The 18754-nt window shown below is 40.4% G+C and overlaps 1 protein-coding gene across 2 annotated transcripts in view; it reads right to left on the bottom strand.

The window, feature by feature from the left end:
* LOC111952067 (glutamate receptor ionotropic, delta-1) overlaps positions 1–18754 on the bottom strand; it is a 392217-nt gene that overhangs the window by 98236 nt on the left and 275227 nt on the right. For both annotated transcript variants that reach the window (XM_070434970.1, XM_023970525.2), the window contains exon 4: positions 14399–14604. In XM_070434970.1, the coding sequence (XP_070291071.1) occupies positions 14399–14604 (206 nt within the window). The remainder of the gene's footprint in view (positions 1–14398; positions 14605–18754) is intronic.

Below are 18754 nucleotides of genomic sequence, written 5' to 3'. Positions count from 1 at the left end.
ACACAAAGGCACAAACAGAATGATCTGAACATAATAAGGAGCTGATGAGACCAGGTGAGTAACTAACACAGGAGAAATCAATGAACAATGAAAGACAGGGATACGTTCAAGAACACAAAGAAACAGAACACAAGGTTGACAAAGAAAATAAATACAGAACCTTATTTCATGCATGAGTGCAAGTTATTTTTCAAACCCTAGATCCAACATTCATCTTAGAATTTTCCAAAAAGTTGGAAACTTTTTCATATATGTTTCCAACTTACATCCCTCTTAAGTGGGATTTGTTCATATTGATCAATATAAATAATGAACAGACAAATGTGTGCTGCCCTGGTGCTCATAATATGTTGTAGATATTTGGTAAGATGAATTTGGAAGTCATGATGAGCTAACATTAAACGTAAGCAGTGTCCCTTTGCATTAAAAGATTAACAACACATCTTATGGATAATTAAGGGAGATCCAACACTGAGTGGTTGTATACAATAATGAAATAATATATCCTTAAAAAGGATTAAAACTCAACTGAGGCTCACATAATATCTTCTGGGATAACAAAATATCCCCGTGTTGATTCTGCTGCAATGGCAAAACCAGCGCAAAACCAGCATGGGGACATGCTAGGTTGCATTGCAATTGAGTTGGATTTGAGTCTTCTGTTCAATGTCTAACACTTACCTTGCTATTGTAGTACTACTTTATGTGCCCAAAATGAGGAGTTCCCTTCCTCCAAGTGACGCCACTTAAGCAATCAACACCAGCGACCTTCATTATCATTGTGGCTAGTCTAATTGAGATAGAGACTCTTTTTGGATAGCTGTGCTGAGACATATACTTGTGTTTAAAATGCTAGTGCTGAAAACAGAATTGGAAATGCTTAATTATAGTTGGCCACTTTGATTAACACTGTGGGCAGGGTTGCAGCTGGGTAGTAGTGATGGATCATGGGAAGAGCGGTGGGCGGATTGTGCTTGGAAACAGATTTTTGGTGCCATCACTGTGTTCTGTGTTGAGGCAATAAATCATCTGGTGATAACAAGCACAAGTCATGTCCAGCCCTTTCCATCTCACATCAGTAAATTCAGGAAGGTCCAAAGGTTAAAGGTTACCATCTGTGACACTGGGGAGAGTGGATTACCATCTGTGACACTGGGGAGAGTGGATTACCATCTGTGACACTGGGGAGAGTGGATTGCCATCTGTGACACTGGGGAGAGTGGATTGCCATCTGTGACACTGGGGAGAGTGGATTGCCATCTGTGAGACTGGGGAGAGTGGATTACCATCTGTGACACTGGGGAGAGTGGATTACCATCTGTGACACTGGGGAGAGTGGATTGCCATCTGTGACTCTGGGGAGAGTGGATTACCATCTGTGACACTGGGGAGAGTGGATTCTTGGACTCTGGGGAGAGAATGGAGACTAGGGAGAATGGCTAAAGTGACAATAGATGAAGAGGTGAGTTTCCCCTTCCATCTATTGTCACTTTAGCCATTCTCCCTAGTCTCCATTCTCTCCCCAGAGTCTAGAGTCTAGATAAGAGTGGTTAGGGTTTATTATAATGAGAATGTTAACACTACAGAAGTTGATGATACAGTTAGAGGTGACACTGGGGAGAGGGTAGACATTAAGCAAAGAGAAAGATAGGGATATCAATACCACAGACTGATACCACAGTACATATTAAGAATAGAGTAGATGTTGGACAGAGGGAGTAGTTATCTCAGCAGGGATAGACCTTTTGACAGGAATAAAATTGGGTTGGTGGACCCTTGGGCAAGATGACACAGTGCTACTTTTCAGGCTATAGTCATGCTCTTAAAGGGATAGTTCACCCAAATTACAAAATGACATGTTGGTGTCCTTACCCTGTAAGCGGTCTATGGAAAATGTATGAAAGCAATCCATACCTTTGAAGGTATATTTTATGAAAGTTGTTATTTTCTGTTTCACTGTTGGTTAGTAAAAAAGTGTGTGGAATCATTTGTTTGGAATGGTAATAGTTATTGAGTATTTACCTAGCTAGCAATCACCTTGCTGTTTTGTGAATAGTGGAATGTGAGTTAATTGAAAAAGAGAGAACAGGAACTAGGTCAGTTCATGCATGGCTGTATCTGTGTGCAGTTGACGATTAAATCTACAACATAGTAATCAGTCTCCATCCAGTTTATGTCCACATAGTCATCCATCCACCATTGAAAGAACCCTTTGGTTTAGTTTACCTGGCACTAACGTTTTAGCATTTGTGGCACAAATACCATTCAAATCATGGGACTGATATTAACATTTTTGTGCATTATGTTAAAATCATCTATAACTGCCTTTGTCGAGCTTCACTTTACTTTCGGATGATTTTGACATGTAGAAACACTGCCAGGGAAACTAAACCAAAGCATGGATTTCTGGCATACCTTGTCCGCAGACTGCTTACAGGGAAAGGAAACCAACGTGTAATTTTGTAACTATCCCTTTAACAGCCACATTGCCTTTCACTGAAGTCTGGAACGACCAATTCTTCTGGAGGAGGAAACAAGAAGAGTGACACTTCGAAATACCTTAAAACATAAGTGAACGCAATTTCCAGACCATAATTTCCTATTACACTATTTCACACCTGTAACTCACTGACTTTGACAAAACATTAAGGAAGGACATATATATCAACTCTGCAAAAAAAGAAACGTCCTCTCACTGTCAACTGTGTTGACTTTCAGCAAATTTAACATGTGTAAATATTTGTATGAACATAACAAGATTCAACAACTGAGACATAAACTGAACAAGTTCCACAGACATGTGACTAACAGAAATGGAATAATGTGTCTCTAAACAAAGGGGGGTCAAAATCAAAAGTAACAGTCAGTATCTGGTGTGGCCACCAGCTGCATTAAGTACTGCAGTGCATCTCCTCCTCATGGACTGCACCAGATTTGCCAGTTCTTGCAGTGAGATGTTACCCCACTCTTCCACCAAGGCACCTGCAAGTTCACAGACATTTCTGGGGGGAATGGCCCTAGCCCTCACCCTCCGATCCAACAGGTTCCAGACGTGCTCAATGGGATTGAGATCCGGGCTCTTCGCTAGCCATGGCAGAACACTGACATTCCTGTCTTGCAGGAAATCACGCACAGAATGAGCAGTATGTCACGCCCTGGCAATAGAGAGGCTTTTATTCTCTATTTTGGTTAGGCCAGGGTGTGACTAGGGTGGGCATTCTAGTTTCTTTATTTCTATGTTTTCTATTTCTTTGTGTTTGGCCGGGTGTGGTACTCAATCAGAGGCAGCTGTCTATCGTTGTCTCTGATTGAGAACCATACTTAGGTAGCCCTTTTTTCCACCTGGCTTTGTGGGAAGTTAACTTTGTTTGTGGCACATAGCCCTTAAGCTTCACGGTTGTTTTGTATTGCTTATTGTTTTTTGTCGGCGTCATCCTAATAAAAAGGAATATGTTCGCTCACAACGCTGCGCTTTGGTCCAGTTCTTTCGACGGCCGTGACAGTATGGCTGGTGGCATTGTCATGCTGGAGAGTTATGTCAGGATGAGCCTGCAGAAAGGGTACCACATGAGGGAGGAGGATGTCTTCCCTATAACTCACAGCGTTGAGATTACCTGAACTGACAACGAGCTCAGTCCGATGATGCTGTGACACACCGCCCCAGACCATGACGGACCCTCCACCTCCAAATTGATTCCACTCCAGAGTACAGGCCTCAGTGTAACGCTCATTCCTTCTATGATAAACGTGAATCCGAAAACCGCAACTCGTCAGTGAAGAGCACTTTTCTTCAGTCCTACCTGGTCCAGCGACGGTGGGCTTGTGCCAATAGGTGACGTTGTTGCCGGTGATGTTTGGTGAGGACCTGCCTTACAACAGGCCTATAAGCCCTCAGTCCAGCCTCTCTCGGCTTATTGCAGACAGTCTGTGCACATTGTGCGTTCCTGGTGTAACTCGGGCAGTTGTTGTTGCCATTCTGTACCTGTCCCGCAGGTGTGATGTTCGGATGTACCGATCCTGTGCAGGTGTTGTTACACGTGGTCGTCTAACAGTACGGACATTACAATTTATTGCCCTGGCCACATCTGCAGTGCTCATGCCTCCTTGCAGCATGCCTAAGGAACTTTCACACAGATGAGCAGGGACCCTGGGCATCTTTTTTTTGGTGTGTTTCAGAGTCAGCAGAAAGGCCTCTTTAGTGTCCTAAGTTTTCATATCTGTGACCTTAATTGCCTACCATCTGTAAGCTGTTAGTGTCTTAATGACCGTTCCACCGTTGCATTTTCATTAATTGTTCATGGTTCATTGAACAAGCATTGGAAACAGTGTTAAAACCCTTTACAATGAAGATCTGTGAAGTTATTTGTATTTTTACTAATTATCTTTGAAAGACAGGGTCCTGAAAAACGGACGTTTCTTTTTTTGCTGAGTTTATATATATATATATATATATATATATATATATATATATATATTATTGAGGGAGTGTAACTGTCAAAAGCTATCTATTGCTATCCCTTCAGGAAGGGAGAGGAGGGTGGATGGTGTATAGTACCCCTGGGTTGTCATGTCAGTGGCTCTGAGTCTCAGCTAGACAAGTCATCACCGCTGTTCGTCTACAAAGCAGCCCGTAATAGCATATCAAAGTGATACCTTTTAAATCACAGAACACAACCACTTCACAGTCCTTGGCATCAATACAACATTTAGAGCAAGGACATACTTGTTTATTGCAACTTGGACAACATTTCAGCCATGGTTTTAATCATCAGTGGCTTATCAATTTACCTCTTGGCAAGTAAAGATTTTTTTCTAAAGAAGTAGTCATCCACCATCTTGACAAAGTAACAGACATAAATGATGATTGAGGGCCCTGAGACATTGAATGTGTTTTCCCTGTGTCAATGCTCAGGAACTGCCTGCAAAGATCATTTCAGTCCATGGTAACGTCAACTTGCATGCACCAACTCTGTATCCTTTGAAGTCATGAGCATCACAACTGTCTACTTGTCTCATGTTATTATTTATCCTGCCTGCTACTTATTTATGTTTTACAGTGACTTAACTATGACATCACACAATCTTGAGAATATTCCAATGATGAATAGGATGAATCATCCAAAAATGACATTACCTTGACAAGCCAAGGTGGTCATTTATATTGTATCCCCCCCATAGAAAGCCAGATATTGAAAATGTTACAATTTATCACGGGACATTAGGAAACTACAACCACAGTACTGTAATCCACCACTGCCAGTCAAGGTCATCAAGATAGGAGACAATTTATTACCTCCAAAGTTTGAAATTACAGGCGCTTCTCTAAAGCCCCACAGTGGCTACTGACAATCTGAGAATCTCTACCTGCCTGCTTTAAGTCTGTTCTTATGTTTGATAATAGTAAACCATTATGGAAAAGCAACTGGTTGTACCGTATAGTGGCACGTTTAATCTGGGTGTACTGCACTGTGGTGTTTTCTGACTAAATGAGACATCGACAAAGACTCTCTCCCAAAGCACACCAACACTATCAGTCCCGAGATTCCAGCAAAAATTGGCTTTTCATTTATCTGACTTTCATTTATCTGCATGTCCAGCCCTTATATTTAGCCTCACAATAAAGTGTTTTACCATTTTATTTTCAGGACAACCAGAGCTACAAGTAGAACACAAAACATTTTGACATAAATAGTTGCATAAATTAGTTTTATTGACAAATGGCAATAAAAAATAAGGCCTGCCAAAGTATAAACCTAATAAAATGAATTTATATGAATGCTTTAAGTACATCAATTATTTGCTAAACGGGAAATTAATATCCAACCAGTCAGTGACAAATGTGTGAAGGTTGTGAGTTTATTACAGTATTATAAACACTATGTCATGTGATTTCCAATTATCTTCTATGTAGAACAACCCCTTACTTTATAATGACATGTGTTACATGTGCTTGTTCGTGAGAGTCTCATATTTTCATAGATAGCTTTTAACAGTTTGTAGCTCAAACCATTTGAACTCAATAGACATTTTGTATAAAAGACCCGGCCCCCTTCGGGATCTGCCCTTGTCTCAAAAGAATACTGCTCTAGGTCAGCCCCCATTAATCACATAGACTTGGTATCTACGGATGCAGAAGAAATAGGCAAATCCAATGTTTAACACTAGAACTGCATGGCTTTCAGCCTATAAGTACCCGCGAGAGAACGTTGCCGGGAATATCATTTAGCAGACCCATCAGATGCATATCAACCTGCAGGGTGCACAAACATACTGTAAGCACCAAGGCTTGATAAATAGACCATAAACAATTGTAAAGTATGAATTGCATGAAGAAATATATCCATGTAAAAGTATAACAACAATAGGTATTTGTTTAGATAGAGTCAAGGATATGTTTTGAATAATTCTACAAAGTCCTAGTGAAAAATGTATGCCTAAAGCCAACTTTCGACAGTTGTATATATGCTATCAGAAGAATAATTATTTGGTTGTGTTTATAAAGGTCTTAGGTAACATTAGAAAACTAAAAAACAACTATTTTAAAAAACAAAATAGTATTTTTATTAGTTTATGTTACTCTACTGTAGGCTATAAGTAAAAACAGAAAACCACTAGTTCAACTCCATCACAAAGAAGTCCATTATAAAAAAAATTCGCAAGTCTAAAGACGCATTGTGTAAATGAGATAATGTGTTTAAAAGAAGACAAAATAGTGATTCTTACGTTTATTATGTTACTAGTCTGCTTGTTAACCAGAGCAATGTTGCCACGTGAGTGGTCATGTGCTGAACGCATGGACAGCGCAGATATTCTTGGAAAAAGTTACATTTGGAAATAGAGCTGCACCTCTTGAATTTTGAGTTATTTGACAAAGGTAAGTGTCATAGAAACTGCAGCATATGCTCTTTCTAATACTATACAGAAATCTAAATGTTTTACCTGCATGTGACTCTGAAAGACGATTTGATAAAGTGATGCTCCTTTCCCTGCATCTGTCAATTACAATTTGACAACTGATAATACTGTCACTCATTAGACTATTGTCATTTTAATCTTGTCTAAAGGCTAACTCTTATTTTGTGTGAAATTAGTTTCAGTATAGTTTGGGTGTAGTTTCAATGGGCCAGCGGTGCAGGCTAACTGGTATTGTTTGTTTCCCCTTGCTCATCAACTTGGATAGAGTCACAGATGTTTTGCATTATTCTAAAGGCCTACTGCAACATGTAGCTTGTTTTTGTTTCCCTTACAATAAATGTGATTAGTAATATCGTAACAGCTTCTTTTTACAAGGTAAAATGTAAAAGCAAGGCGCGCAATCAAATTATTAACATGAGTGCCAACGATGATAAATAAGCATGACACAAACGTATTATTACACTATGGTTGTATCATCATTACACCTCTTCGCCCTCCTTATTCAGTTAGGCTTAATCTAAATTGGATTGTGAAGTAACGTGCACAATTATCACCCATTCATCCATTTGTCATTCATTTGGTGGACTGGCATCGTTTGCTTTCCTTCGCTCATCGACTCGGATAGAGTCAAGGATATGTTTTGCATTATTCTAAATCCCTACTGCAACACGTAGCATGTTTCATTTCCTTTACAATACATTTGATTAATAATAGAGTTATAGTAAATAAAACAGTCCCGTAACAGCTCCTTTTTGCAAAGTAAAACATAAAAGAAAATGATATCAACTCGAGTGGTCAAATTATTTGCTATAAACATGAGCACCAGAGCTGATAAATAGGCCTAACACAAACTCATCATTAAACTATTGTCTTTAAAAATGAAATCAACCTCTTTACCCTCCTTATCATTAACTACGGCCTCATTTAAATTAAAATGTGAAGTAACGTTCACAATTACTGCCCATCCATTTGTCATTCATTCAGTGAGGAGAGAGAGACACATTAGCGCCTGGCTGGGTACTAACGTCCTACAATGCATTGTCTTGGCGGGTTAAGTTGGGAATAGCTGTGGGGAAAAAACTGCTGAAAAGACTCAAATTACTCTTCTGTTTGTGATTTCAAAATTCTGACAAATAAGCAATGTAAAATACAAACATTTAGGAAGTCAAGGAAGGAGAAGGACATTGCTTTTTTGGGGGGAGATTTTTTTTTTTTTTCAAAATCAAAAATTAGCGGCCATTGGCCTATAGAGCTTTTAGTGTTAAAAGAGATTAGAAATCCAAAACTCACTAGCAGCACTATTTCATCCCAAAATACACAATCTGAAAATGCAATTTGGTTCAGTGGTTAACTGTTTACCATAGCCATATGGTTTACTTCCATAATGTAGCTGGGGTCTAAGCTGCTGTGGCACAAACATGAAAAATGCAACTGTGAATGAAAACAATCAAACTATTTAAGATTTTGGTTAGAAAACAGTTATGAGACATTACAATAACATTCAGGGGTATACACTGAGTGTACACAACATTAAGAACACCTGCTCTTTCCATGACAGACTGACCAGGTGAATCCAGGTGAACACTATGATCCTTTATTGATGTCATTTGTTAAATCCACTTCAATCGGTGTAGATGAAGGGGAGGAGACAGGTTAAAGAAGGATGTTTAAGCCTTGAGACAATTGAGACATGGATTATGTACAGTATGTGTGCCATTCAGAGGGTGAATGGGCAAGATAAAAGATTTAAGTGCCTTTGAACGGGGTATGGTAGTAGGTGCCAGGCACACCGGTTTGTGTCAATAACTGCAATGCTGCTGGGTTTTTCACTATCAACAGTTTCCTATGTGTATCAAGAATGGTTTCCCACCCAAAGAACATCCAGCCAACTTTACACAACTGTGGGACATGTGCCTTGTAGAGTCTATGCCCCGACGAATCAATATTAGGAAGGTGTTCTTAATGTTTTGTAATTATATGATTTTTCAGTTTGGAGTGGGAGCGGGCATCAATTCTGCCTCTTATGGCCAATCCTATGGTTGCGAAATGGGAGAGAAATTTAATTTTGATTAATCTATAGCAAGGTATTGGGAAATTTCAGTGTAACTCTAAGGATGATAAAGACATCCATATTAAACATCAATAAGGTTTCATAACTTTTTCCACGATAAAAAACAGCTTTGAGCACGTAGGGTTACTCAGAAGCCATATCACTGTAGAGCATTTACGGTGATACAGCCTCTGTAGAATTCAGGGCATTTGTGGAGCAAAGCTGTTGAGCAGGAAGTTGTCAAGGAAGTGAGTTTGTGTGTATACAGGACCTCCCGCCCCCACCTACCGTGAACCAATTATGTCAATGTGGAGCTATACGGAGCCCTCCGCATTGTTACAAAATTTGGGAGGCGCACCGCGATGCGGTACGGAGCTACATTTGGCCTCTGCATGCCTCAAGAGGCTCCACAATTGCGCCACACACTCCATACGGAGCCTCTGACCACATTTTCGATCAATCATAAATTGTCTTTAACCCATAAGAGTCTAAGCCCTGTCTAAGCCCATACAAAAGCATTGAATAACAGATGTACTACATGGAACAACAGGTAGTCCCCCCCAAAAAATCTAAAGGAAGTTTGTTCTGAAATGTCTGTCCTATATCTGAGAGATAAAGGAAAGATGTATCTATCCCCTTATTTTGGCACTAAACAATCTAAGCCCTGTCCGTGCTGGGTGGGTGGGGAAGGGGAGTTCTACTAAGCTATATGGAATTGTTTAAGAAGGTCATACCAATGATCATTTTGCTATTTGATTTTGAATATTTAGACCACTTGAAGTATCAAAAACAAATATAAACAAATTGTTTAATGAAACATTTTATTTGTCCTTACTGTTATTAGCCAATACAAATGCATTGAATAACATTAACTATATGGAACAACAGTCCCCCAACAAATATCTAAAGGAAGTTTGTTCTGAAGTGTCTGTCCTATATATGAAAGATTTTTTTTTACATGTATCTAACCCTTTATTTTTGGATAGTGAACTGAAGTAGGGAACTACAGTCCTACAGTATGATGGCATTAGCCTTATTAGCATGTGCAAAGCAACCCTTGACATTGTGCATCTGAAGTAGAGAATAGCTTAACTCACACATTGTTTACATATTGTTCAGCTATATGTTCTCAATTTAAAAACCATACCAGTAGACAAGGTGTATGAGGCTAATCATTATACTAGATTGTGTACATGCCTTGTGCTGACATGAAATTGTTTGTACAGAAGACAGCCCTATTTGTTAAAGTCCAAATTCATATTATGGCAAGAACATCTTAAATAAGCAAAGACAAATGACAGTCCATCATTACTTTAAGACATGAAGGTCAGTCAATACGGAAAATGTCAAGAACTTTGAAAGTTTCTTCTTCGCAAAAACCATCAAGCGCTATGAAGAAACTAGCTCTCATGAGGACCACCACAGGAATGGAAGACACAGAGTTACTTCTGCTGCAGATGATAAGTTCATTAAAGTTACCAGCCTCAGAAATTGCAGCCCAAATAAATGCTTCACAGAGTTCAAGTAACAGACACATCTCAACATCAATTGTTCAGAGGAGACTGCGTGAATCAGGCCTTCATGGTCGAATTTCTGTAAATAAACCACTACTAAAGGACACCAATAATAAGAAGAGACTTGCTTGGGCCAAGAAACACGAGCAATGGACATTAGACCGGTGGAAATGTGTCCTTTGGTCTGGAGTCCAAATTTTACATTTTGGGTTCCAACCGCTGTGTCTTTGTGGGATGTGGTGTGGGTGAACGGATGATCTCCGTGTATGTATTTCCCACCACAAAGCATGGAGGAGGAGATGTTATGGAGTGGGGGTGCTTTGCTGGTGAAACTGTCTGTGATTTATTTAGAATTCAAGGCACACTTAACCATCATGCCTACCACAGCATTCTGCAGCGATACGCCATCCCATCTGGTTTGGGCTTAGTGGGACTATCATTTGTTTTTCAACAGAACAATGACCCAACACACCTCCAGACTGTGTAAGGGCTATTTTACCAAGAAGGAGGGTGATGGAGTGCTGCATCAGATGACCTGGCCCCCACAATCCCCCGACCTCAACCAAATTTAGTTTGGTATGAGTCGGAGTGCAGAGTGAAGGAAAAGCAGCCAACAAGTGCTCAGCATATGTGGGAACTTCTTCAAGACTGTTGGAAAAGCATTCCAGGTGAAGCTGGTTGAGAGAATGCCAAGAGTGTGCAAAGCTGTCATCAAGGGAAAGGGTGGCTATTTGAAGAATCTCAAATATAATATATATTTTATTTTGTTTAACACTTTTTTGGTTACTACATGATTCCTTATGTGTTGTTTCATAGTTTTGATGTCTTCACTATTACTCTACAATGTAGAAAATAGTAAAAATAAAGAAAAACCCTTGAATGAGTAGGTGTTCTAAAACTTTTGACCGGTAGTGTACATGTGTACATAAATAAATTACTGTGAAACTATGTTTCTGTTAAGTCAGTAGTTATTGCTACAACCTTCATTCGGTTTAAGGGTGCACTTTTGTCATGCTGACAAGGTGATGGTGCTCTTTTCTCAAACGTCACAACAGAATCATTCAGATTGACCAAGTCATAGCATATGACAACCATTTTGTCTAACTGAGGGATGTCTCCTGTCATATCTGGAAAATGACAAAGTAGTAGAAGTAGAAACTGATGCTGCTGCAGCATCGTTCATCTTTACAGTCGACATTGGTGTCTTGATAGAGGTCAGCTGGTTAACCTACAGAACATAAACAAATGAAAAGCATACCTGATGTTTGAATATCACTTCTTCATGTCACCTACAGTATACCATTGTTTAATTCATTCAGGTATTTTAGTGTCATATAAAGATTCAATATATTGTTGGGCTGGAACAACCAATAGTCAACACAGGAGGTTGTCATATCCCATTGAGGCCTTTGTCCTTTGCTGTCATGTCCATACAGTTTGCTTCCTCTTATGAATGAAGTTCTCAACAAATTATAATTAGGTCAGTGCCACTGGAGTTTTTTTGGACAATAATGGTGCTTTCAAGACAACTGGGAACTTTCAAATCATGACGTCAGTGATCTTCAGGTTGGAAAGTCAGAGCTCTAGAAAAATGCCTGAGTTTCCGACTTGAAATTCCAAGTTGGATGGCCACTGATTTAACAATTTTTTTATTCAGTCGGAGCTCGTTTTGTCCCTGTGTTCCCAGTTGTTTTGAAAGCACTGAAGTCGGAAGTCTAGATTTCCGAGTTCCCAGTTCTTTTGAATGTGGCATAATGTCCTCTTCCAGCCTAGATGGACGTCATATTGTACAATTTGTGTCCCCTTTTCGTAGACCTAGATTAGATGGTTGCATTCAAGACAAGGTCGTTTATATTGATCTGTTTGTAAGTGTCAGCAGAGTAGGCCTAGGCTACCCCATGATTTGTCATATTAAAAAAGATTCTGCTAATGTCTCCAGTCATATCAAGTGAAGTAGAATTGCGTGAAATGTGTTTATCAAAAGCCACATTTTTTCCAGGTCAAAGAAAGAAGAAATGTTTCTGATATAGCCTATAGGCCTATGCCACTATGGGCTCAGCCATGCACAGTGATTAGATTAAGTTATATTAATAGCCTAATAAATTATAACTATCCAATCTACTCATCACATTAGGAATAGTAGGCTTTCATGAGTCTGCAAATGTGATGATACATGTATGCAATGTTTATAATAAAGGTATGGTGAAAAAATTGCTTCCCCAAAACTTGAAACTCACGCGTCGCCTATGAGAGAGACGCATGCTAATAGCTAGACTACAAGCTATTTAGCTAGCTAGTTAATGTTGGCTAACTTAGTCTTGTTGTTAACACCTGGTTAGCATAACAGCTAACAGCTAAACTAAACTCGAAATTGATTAGACTTACCAGTGATGAAATGATCAGAGCATACCCTGTACTGACAGCTGTCTGGGTTCAGGTCTTGACAGGCAAAAAGGTTTCTTCGCTTTTCTGACAGTTCTTGAGTTATCTCCTTGGTGTTTCATGATTGCGGGTAATATGTAAAAACACTTTTCCCCCCATTGTCTTTCCTGCCTTATTAGAGCAGTCAAATACTGCACAGAAATGTACCAACTAGTGAATAGACTAGTTTTAGGCACTGTTATCATGCAGCTTAGGGTAGCCACTCAGCTGTCGTCATTGGAAGAATTGATGTGGTGGTCTTCCAACATGGCCACCAGGAGGTGTCGTATGTCAGCTGGCAACCCTCTTTAGAGTGGAATCACCATGACAACATTGCCATTACAAATCACGTAGCCATGGTTATGGTGTTGTTCATCCAATTGCATTACCATACGGTAACAGTATATTTTCATATTAGCTACTGTAATGTAATTACAGCCATCATTTTGCTAGCACTGTCTGGGATTGGTCTGAGTGGGGAGGGGAAAACTGAAAGCTAGCTGTTATTGGCCTAGAGGTTTGGACCTCACTTTCTCATTGGTCTATTAACAAATTTAACACCTGGTGATGTCACCAGGCAGGCCAAAGCTCCGTCCCACCAAAACTGGATGAAATTTCAGACGTTCTTTTCAAACAGCTCTTACACTAAAAGGGCATTATCATCATTTTCACAATTTCACAGTATTATTCCAACCTCATGGTGTGGAAATATATATCAAACACAAGGAAATCCAGTTTTTGACTGCACTGGGCCTTTAATGATTTTCTATATCATTAACATATTTGTTCCCTTGCTGGTTTATACATCATCATATTATAATTTGGCCTCTGGAGTGCTAGGTAAATGAAGGATGTGTGTTATTAATCTATGAGAGTGATTGAGGTTGCGGGAACAACAGAAAAGGGGCTTACTGCTTATTTGTTAAGAGTAAAGAGTAGGAAAATATATAATATGCATTTGAGCATGCAGGTATGCACATATCCACCAAGACTTTGAGCTGTGGATCATGTCTCACGGCAGGAAGCAGCTCACCTGTCAAAACAGTCATGAGCAACAAGACGGCAACTTTCTTTTTTTTTATCACCCCCAAAAGCCTCTAATTAATTGAAATGGAGATCAAATCACACACAATCTGCCTACACCTAGTAGTGAGAAAAACAGATGCTATGGAATTCACAGGGGGGGAGATCAAAGGAGTGTCAAAACTTTAAAGCCATGGTGTATTCACTATCTGTGTTGTAATTTATTAATATACAGTGTGTATGCTTAATTTTCAGGATGATAACCAGTTGAAATTCTTTCTGGGATATGTAGGGCATTCACCTGTTTCACTGTCCAGTTGGCCTGTGATACGGTACATATAATTTCATCTCCACATTTCAACTCCCTCTGCTGAGTCATTTGAGATTTCCCCCAATAGAAAGAACATCACCATTTGACCTTTCAGTTAATCCCAAACAGAACAGAGGGTACCATGCTGGTGACCACACCTCTCACCTGGTGGATGAACACCTGTGCTCCTCGGGGGCTCATGAGAAGCACGGCCCGCCGCAGCGTGTCCCGGTAGCGGTTGAGCTCCTCAGTCCGCATGGTGCTGAACAGGTTGGTGAACACCCTGCTCACGTTGCGGTCCACCCTCTGCAGAGACACGTCCAGACCCTGCCGAGACGCCTGGTCCAGGAATGTCTGCAGTCCACGGATGTCTGAAAGAGAAGCAGAGACAAACAGTTGAAAGTACAGCCAAAAAACACAGGAACATCAGAGTCAGGTGCAACTGTAACTAAGTTCAATTGATTAACTGATTCTTTTATTACATTTTTGCTCACAACATTGACGTTTAGGTCCAAAAGACCTTCCTGGAAAAGTGACAGTCGTGCCTCCCTTCTCTAAAGGACATTGGACAGGTTTGTCAGTTCATTCTCTGCTCTGGCATGTTCAAGGCTATTTCAGTGGCAGTAAATGTGAAAAGCTGTCAGCGATCAGCATCAAACAGCTCTGCTTCCTTTTGTTATAAGCCAAAAAATGTAATGTGTTTCAACAGGTGTTTGAATTTCTGTTGTATACCTACCTACCAATGCTTCAGTTTTAATACACAGATTTTCTCTGTTTATAGTTTACAGCCAGTGAAGTTAGTGGCGGTTGTGCTTCCCCCAGAGAAATGTTGAGGGAAGCCTCTCCAGAGATGTTGTGCAGAACAGGCAAATTAAAGGGGGAGGGAAGCCGGGATCTCCACAGAGAATTAACAAGCCAACAGCTGTAGCTGCAGCCATGCCAAATGTCAAACTGGATTTGCAAAGAGTGTCTCACTCTGCACAGTGGGAATAGTGGCAATCTTCTCTCTGTGTGTTTGTGTTTTTTTCCCATTCTTCTCTCATTGCACCTCTAGAGGATTAATTAGTTATTCAGGACCCTCATCAGTGTTCAGAGCAGACAGTCCACAGAGGTGGAGTCTCCACACGCATGCACACATGTACGATCACACACATGCACACACAGATGCATTGTATATCAGACAGCATAAAGCTGCATGCACAAATTCGCTAGAGAGGATAGAGAACTGACAGTGCTAACATACACTCACCAGTCAGCCTAATAGGTACACCACCCTGTTCAAGAAAATCGCTCCTACAGACAGTGACCGTGGCTTGCTATATAAAGCAGGCAGACAGGCAGCAAGACATTCAGTTACTGTTCGATTGAATGTTAGAACCTGCAAAACGAGTGACCTAAGCGACTTTGAGTGCGGTATGATCGTCAGTGCCAGGCATGACAGATCCAGTATCTCAGAAATGTCAGGCCTCCTGGGCTTTTCACACACGACAGTGTCTAGGGTTTACCGAGAATGGTGTGACAAACATCCAGCCATTGGCAGTTCTCTGGGAGAAAACAGCTCGTTGATGAGAGAGGTCAAAGGAGAATGGCTAGAATTGTGCAAGTTAACAGGCGAGCCACAAACAGACAAATAATGGCTCAGTACAACAGTGGTGCACAGAAAGACATGTCAAAACGCACAACTCGTCCCAAAGAGGCTATTGCAGCAGACGACCACGCTGGGATCCACTACTATCAGCTAAAAAGAAGAAGAAGCGTCTCCAGCGTTTCCTGTTGCATCATGCTGATTGTGTAAGCAGCATGAGTCCATGGACCCATCCTGCATGGTACAGGCTGGTGGCAGCGGTGTAGTGGTGTGGGGAATGTTTTCCTGGCACACTTTAGATCCCATGATACCAATTGAGCAAAGTGTCTATGCCCCGAATAATTCAGGCTGTTCTGGAGGCAAAGGAGGTCTGACCAGGTACTAGATGGGTGTACCTAATAAGTTGTGTGTTGTTGTGTTCATACTGCTCAGGGCCACAAAGGGAAATTACAATAACAAGAAAAAAATTCTGTTGTACTTTCCAAAATGTACTCTTCAGTCTTCATACTTTAAATACATTGTATTTTCTCCTGATCCCCAACTCAGTTTGAAGCAAAAGTGTGGTGTTTTCTCTCTCTCTTTGCCTAGCCTAGCCTATTGTGAAACAGGGAAAATAAGTTATTGGTTTCAAGATTTCCCTTGGTGAAAAAAACACATCTGTTTTCATCTTGAAACCAGAGAATGAGAGTAAATGTAATGGACTAGAAATGAGGCCTCAAGGACAATGGACAGGTTTACTCAAGTCATTCCCCAAGGCAAATGTATGGAGAATAACACAGCGTCAACTTTGGTCCTGCCTTTAAAAAAAAGTTTTCAGTGGCAATTCTCTCATACCACCACAAAGTTAATCATGGATGAAAGGTGGCCATGCAACAGCTCAGGGTGAGGGCCCAGGCTAAGATGGCTGACACTGACTTCAAAGTCCCAGTTCTAAACCTAGGGCTGCCTTCCAGAGCACAGCTACACTATCCTGGCCATGGACAGGGGGCAGAAAAGAGGATTAATGGGGAATTATGGATCAGATTTCTGGACATGTTTTCTCAAGCATCACTTCTGAATACAAATCTGAAGTAAATATACTCCATCTCGGAGAGATAATTCAAGGTCTTGCAGTGAATCTGCTATGAGGCTCAGTTTCATCACACAAAAAATGTTAACTGAATAGGCTACCTTTTCTTGATTTTTTGGCTAAAAAAATTGACCAGAAGGTAGCGAGATGTTCTTACATGAGTTCCCATAAGCTGTTTCTCAAACCAAGTATAAGATGTCTCTGCAGACCTATTGGAGTATGATAGGCATTATGCGTAAATCTGCATTATATCACAGTATGCACAAACATTTAATAACCTTTGCTTATGATTCAATAAACTTGTGGTGAAAATAACTGCAGCAATATTTAGAAAACATTTGCTGTCATAACACCTTGATAAATAAATTATTGTGGGCAGATGGAAAAGAGCACTTGTATCGCATACAGTACATCTTGATGGAAATCTGTTCTATATGCATCAGCCTGTTGTGTACTGAGGCAAATGCCATGACAAAGATAAGCCCTCATCCTCCCGTTCCTCTGTCAATCATGATATCAACCTCCATCTATGTTAATTAGATTACTCAGACTCTAATCGACTTCAGTGCCTCTGATCAGAGCTTGACATGCAAGGGCGGTGGAGGCCATGGCAACCTCATTGTGTGTGTGTGTGTGTGTTTTTGTGTGTGTGTATAAGTGCATGTGTGTGTGTTTGTACATATACAGGTGCATATGTGGGTGAATTTAAAGGGATTAACCACAGACAATAAACAAATCATGAAAATCCTGTCAATTTGGTGAAAGCCAATCACAAACACACATGCACGCGCACATTACGCACACACACACATGCGCGCGCACACACACACACACACACACACACACACYCYCYCYCYCGCYCACACACACACACACACACACACACACACACACACACACACGCACACACGCACACACACACACACACACACGCACACACACACACACACACACACACACACACACACACACACACAAACACACACACACACACACGCATTGTAAATCAGACAGCTTACAGCTGCATGAACAAATTCGCAAGAGAGAATAGAGAACTGACAGTGCTAACATACATTGTTGTGTTCATACTGCTCAGGGCTACAATAACAAGAAAACACTTGACCAAACTCATGCAGCAGACCGACATAATGTGCACATCTGCTTTCTTCCTTGTGCTCCTTTGGGCAAAACTATAGGCCCATGTCTGGCCACAATAAACTCACTCACAATGAACAAATGCACATAACCTGGAGCGTAATTTCTGTTGTACTGTCCAAACTGTACTCTTCAGTCTATCAATTTGGTGAAAGCCTATTTTCTATCAGTGGGTAAAATAAACAATTTCACCATGATTTAACTTGTGGTCCAACTGTGAAATCAGGAAATCATGTAGGAACTGGCCATACCTATCATGCTTTTAAAACAATGACCTCTCTAGATCACCAAATCTGCCAATAGATCGTATGGGCATACTTGTCTAGAACACATCTATCGTCTATATCGTCATGACAAAGTACAGTGCCTTCTGAAAGTGTTCATACCCCTTAACTTATTCCACATTTTGTTACATTACAGCCTGAATCCAAAATGGATTACATGTTTTCCCACCCATCTACACACAATACCCCATAATGACAAAGTGAAAACATGTATTTAGAAATGGTTGCAAATGTATTGATAAATGAAATACCTCATTTACATGAGTATTCACACCCGAGTCAATCACCTTATGCCAGTGATTACAGCTGTGAGTCTTTCTGGGTAAGTCTCTAAGAGCTTTGCAAACCTGGATTATACAATATTTGCAAATTATTTATTTTTTAATTCCTCAAGCTGTCAAATTGGTTGTTGATCATTGCTAGACAGC

The sequence above is a fragment of the Salvelinus sp. IW2-2015 genome, linkage group LG25, assembly GCF_002910315.2.
Source record: "Salvelinus sp. IW2-2015 linkage group LG25, ASM291031v2, whole genome shotgun sequence".
Classification (NCBI taxonomy): Eukaryota; Metazoa; Chordata; class Actinopteri; order Salmoniformes; family Salmonidae; genus Salvelinus; species Salvelinus sp. IW2-2015.
The sequence above is the reverse complement of the archived record's forward strand: the minus strand, read 5'-3'. Positions and strand labels throughout refer to the sequence as shown.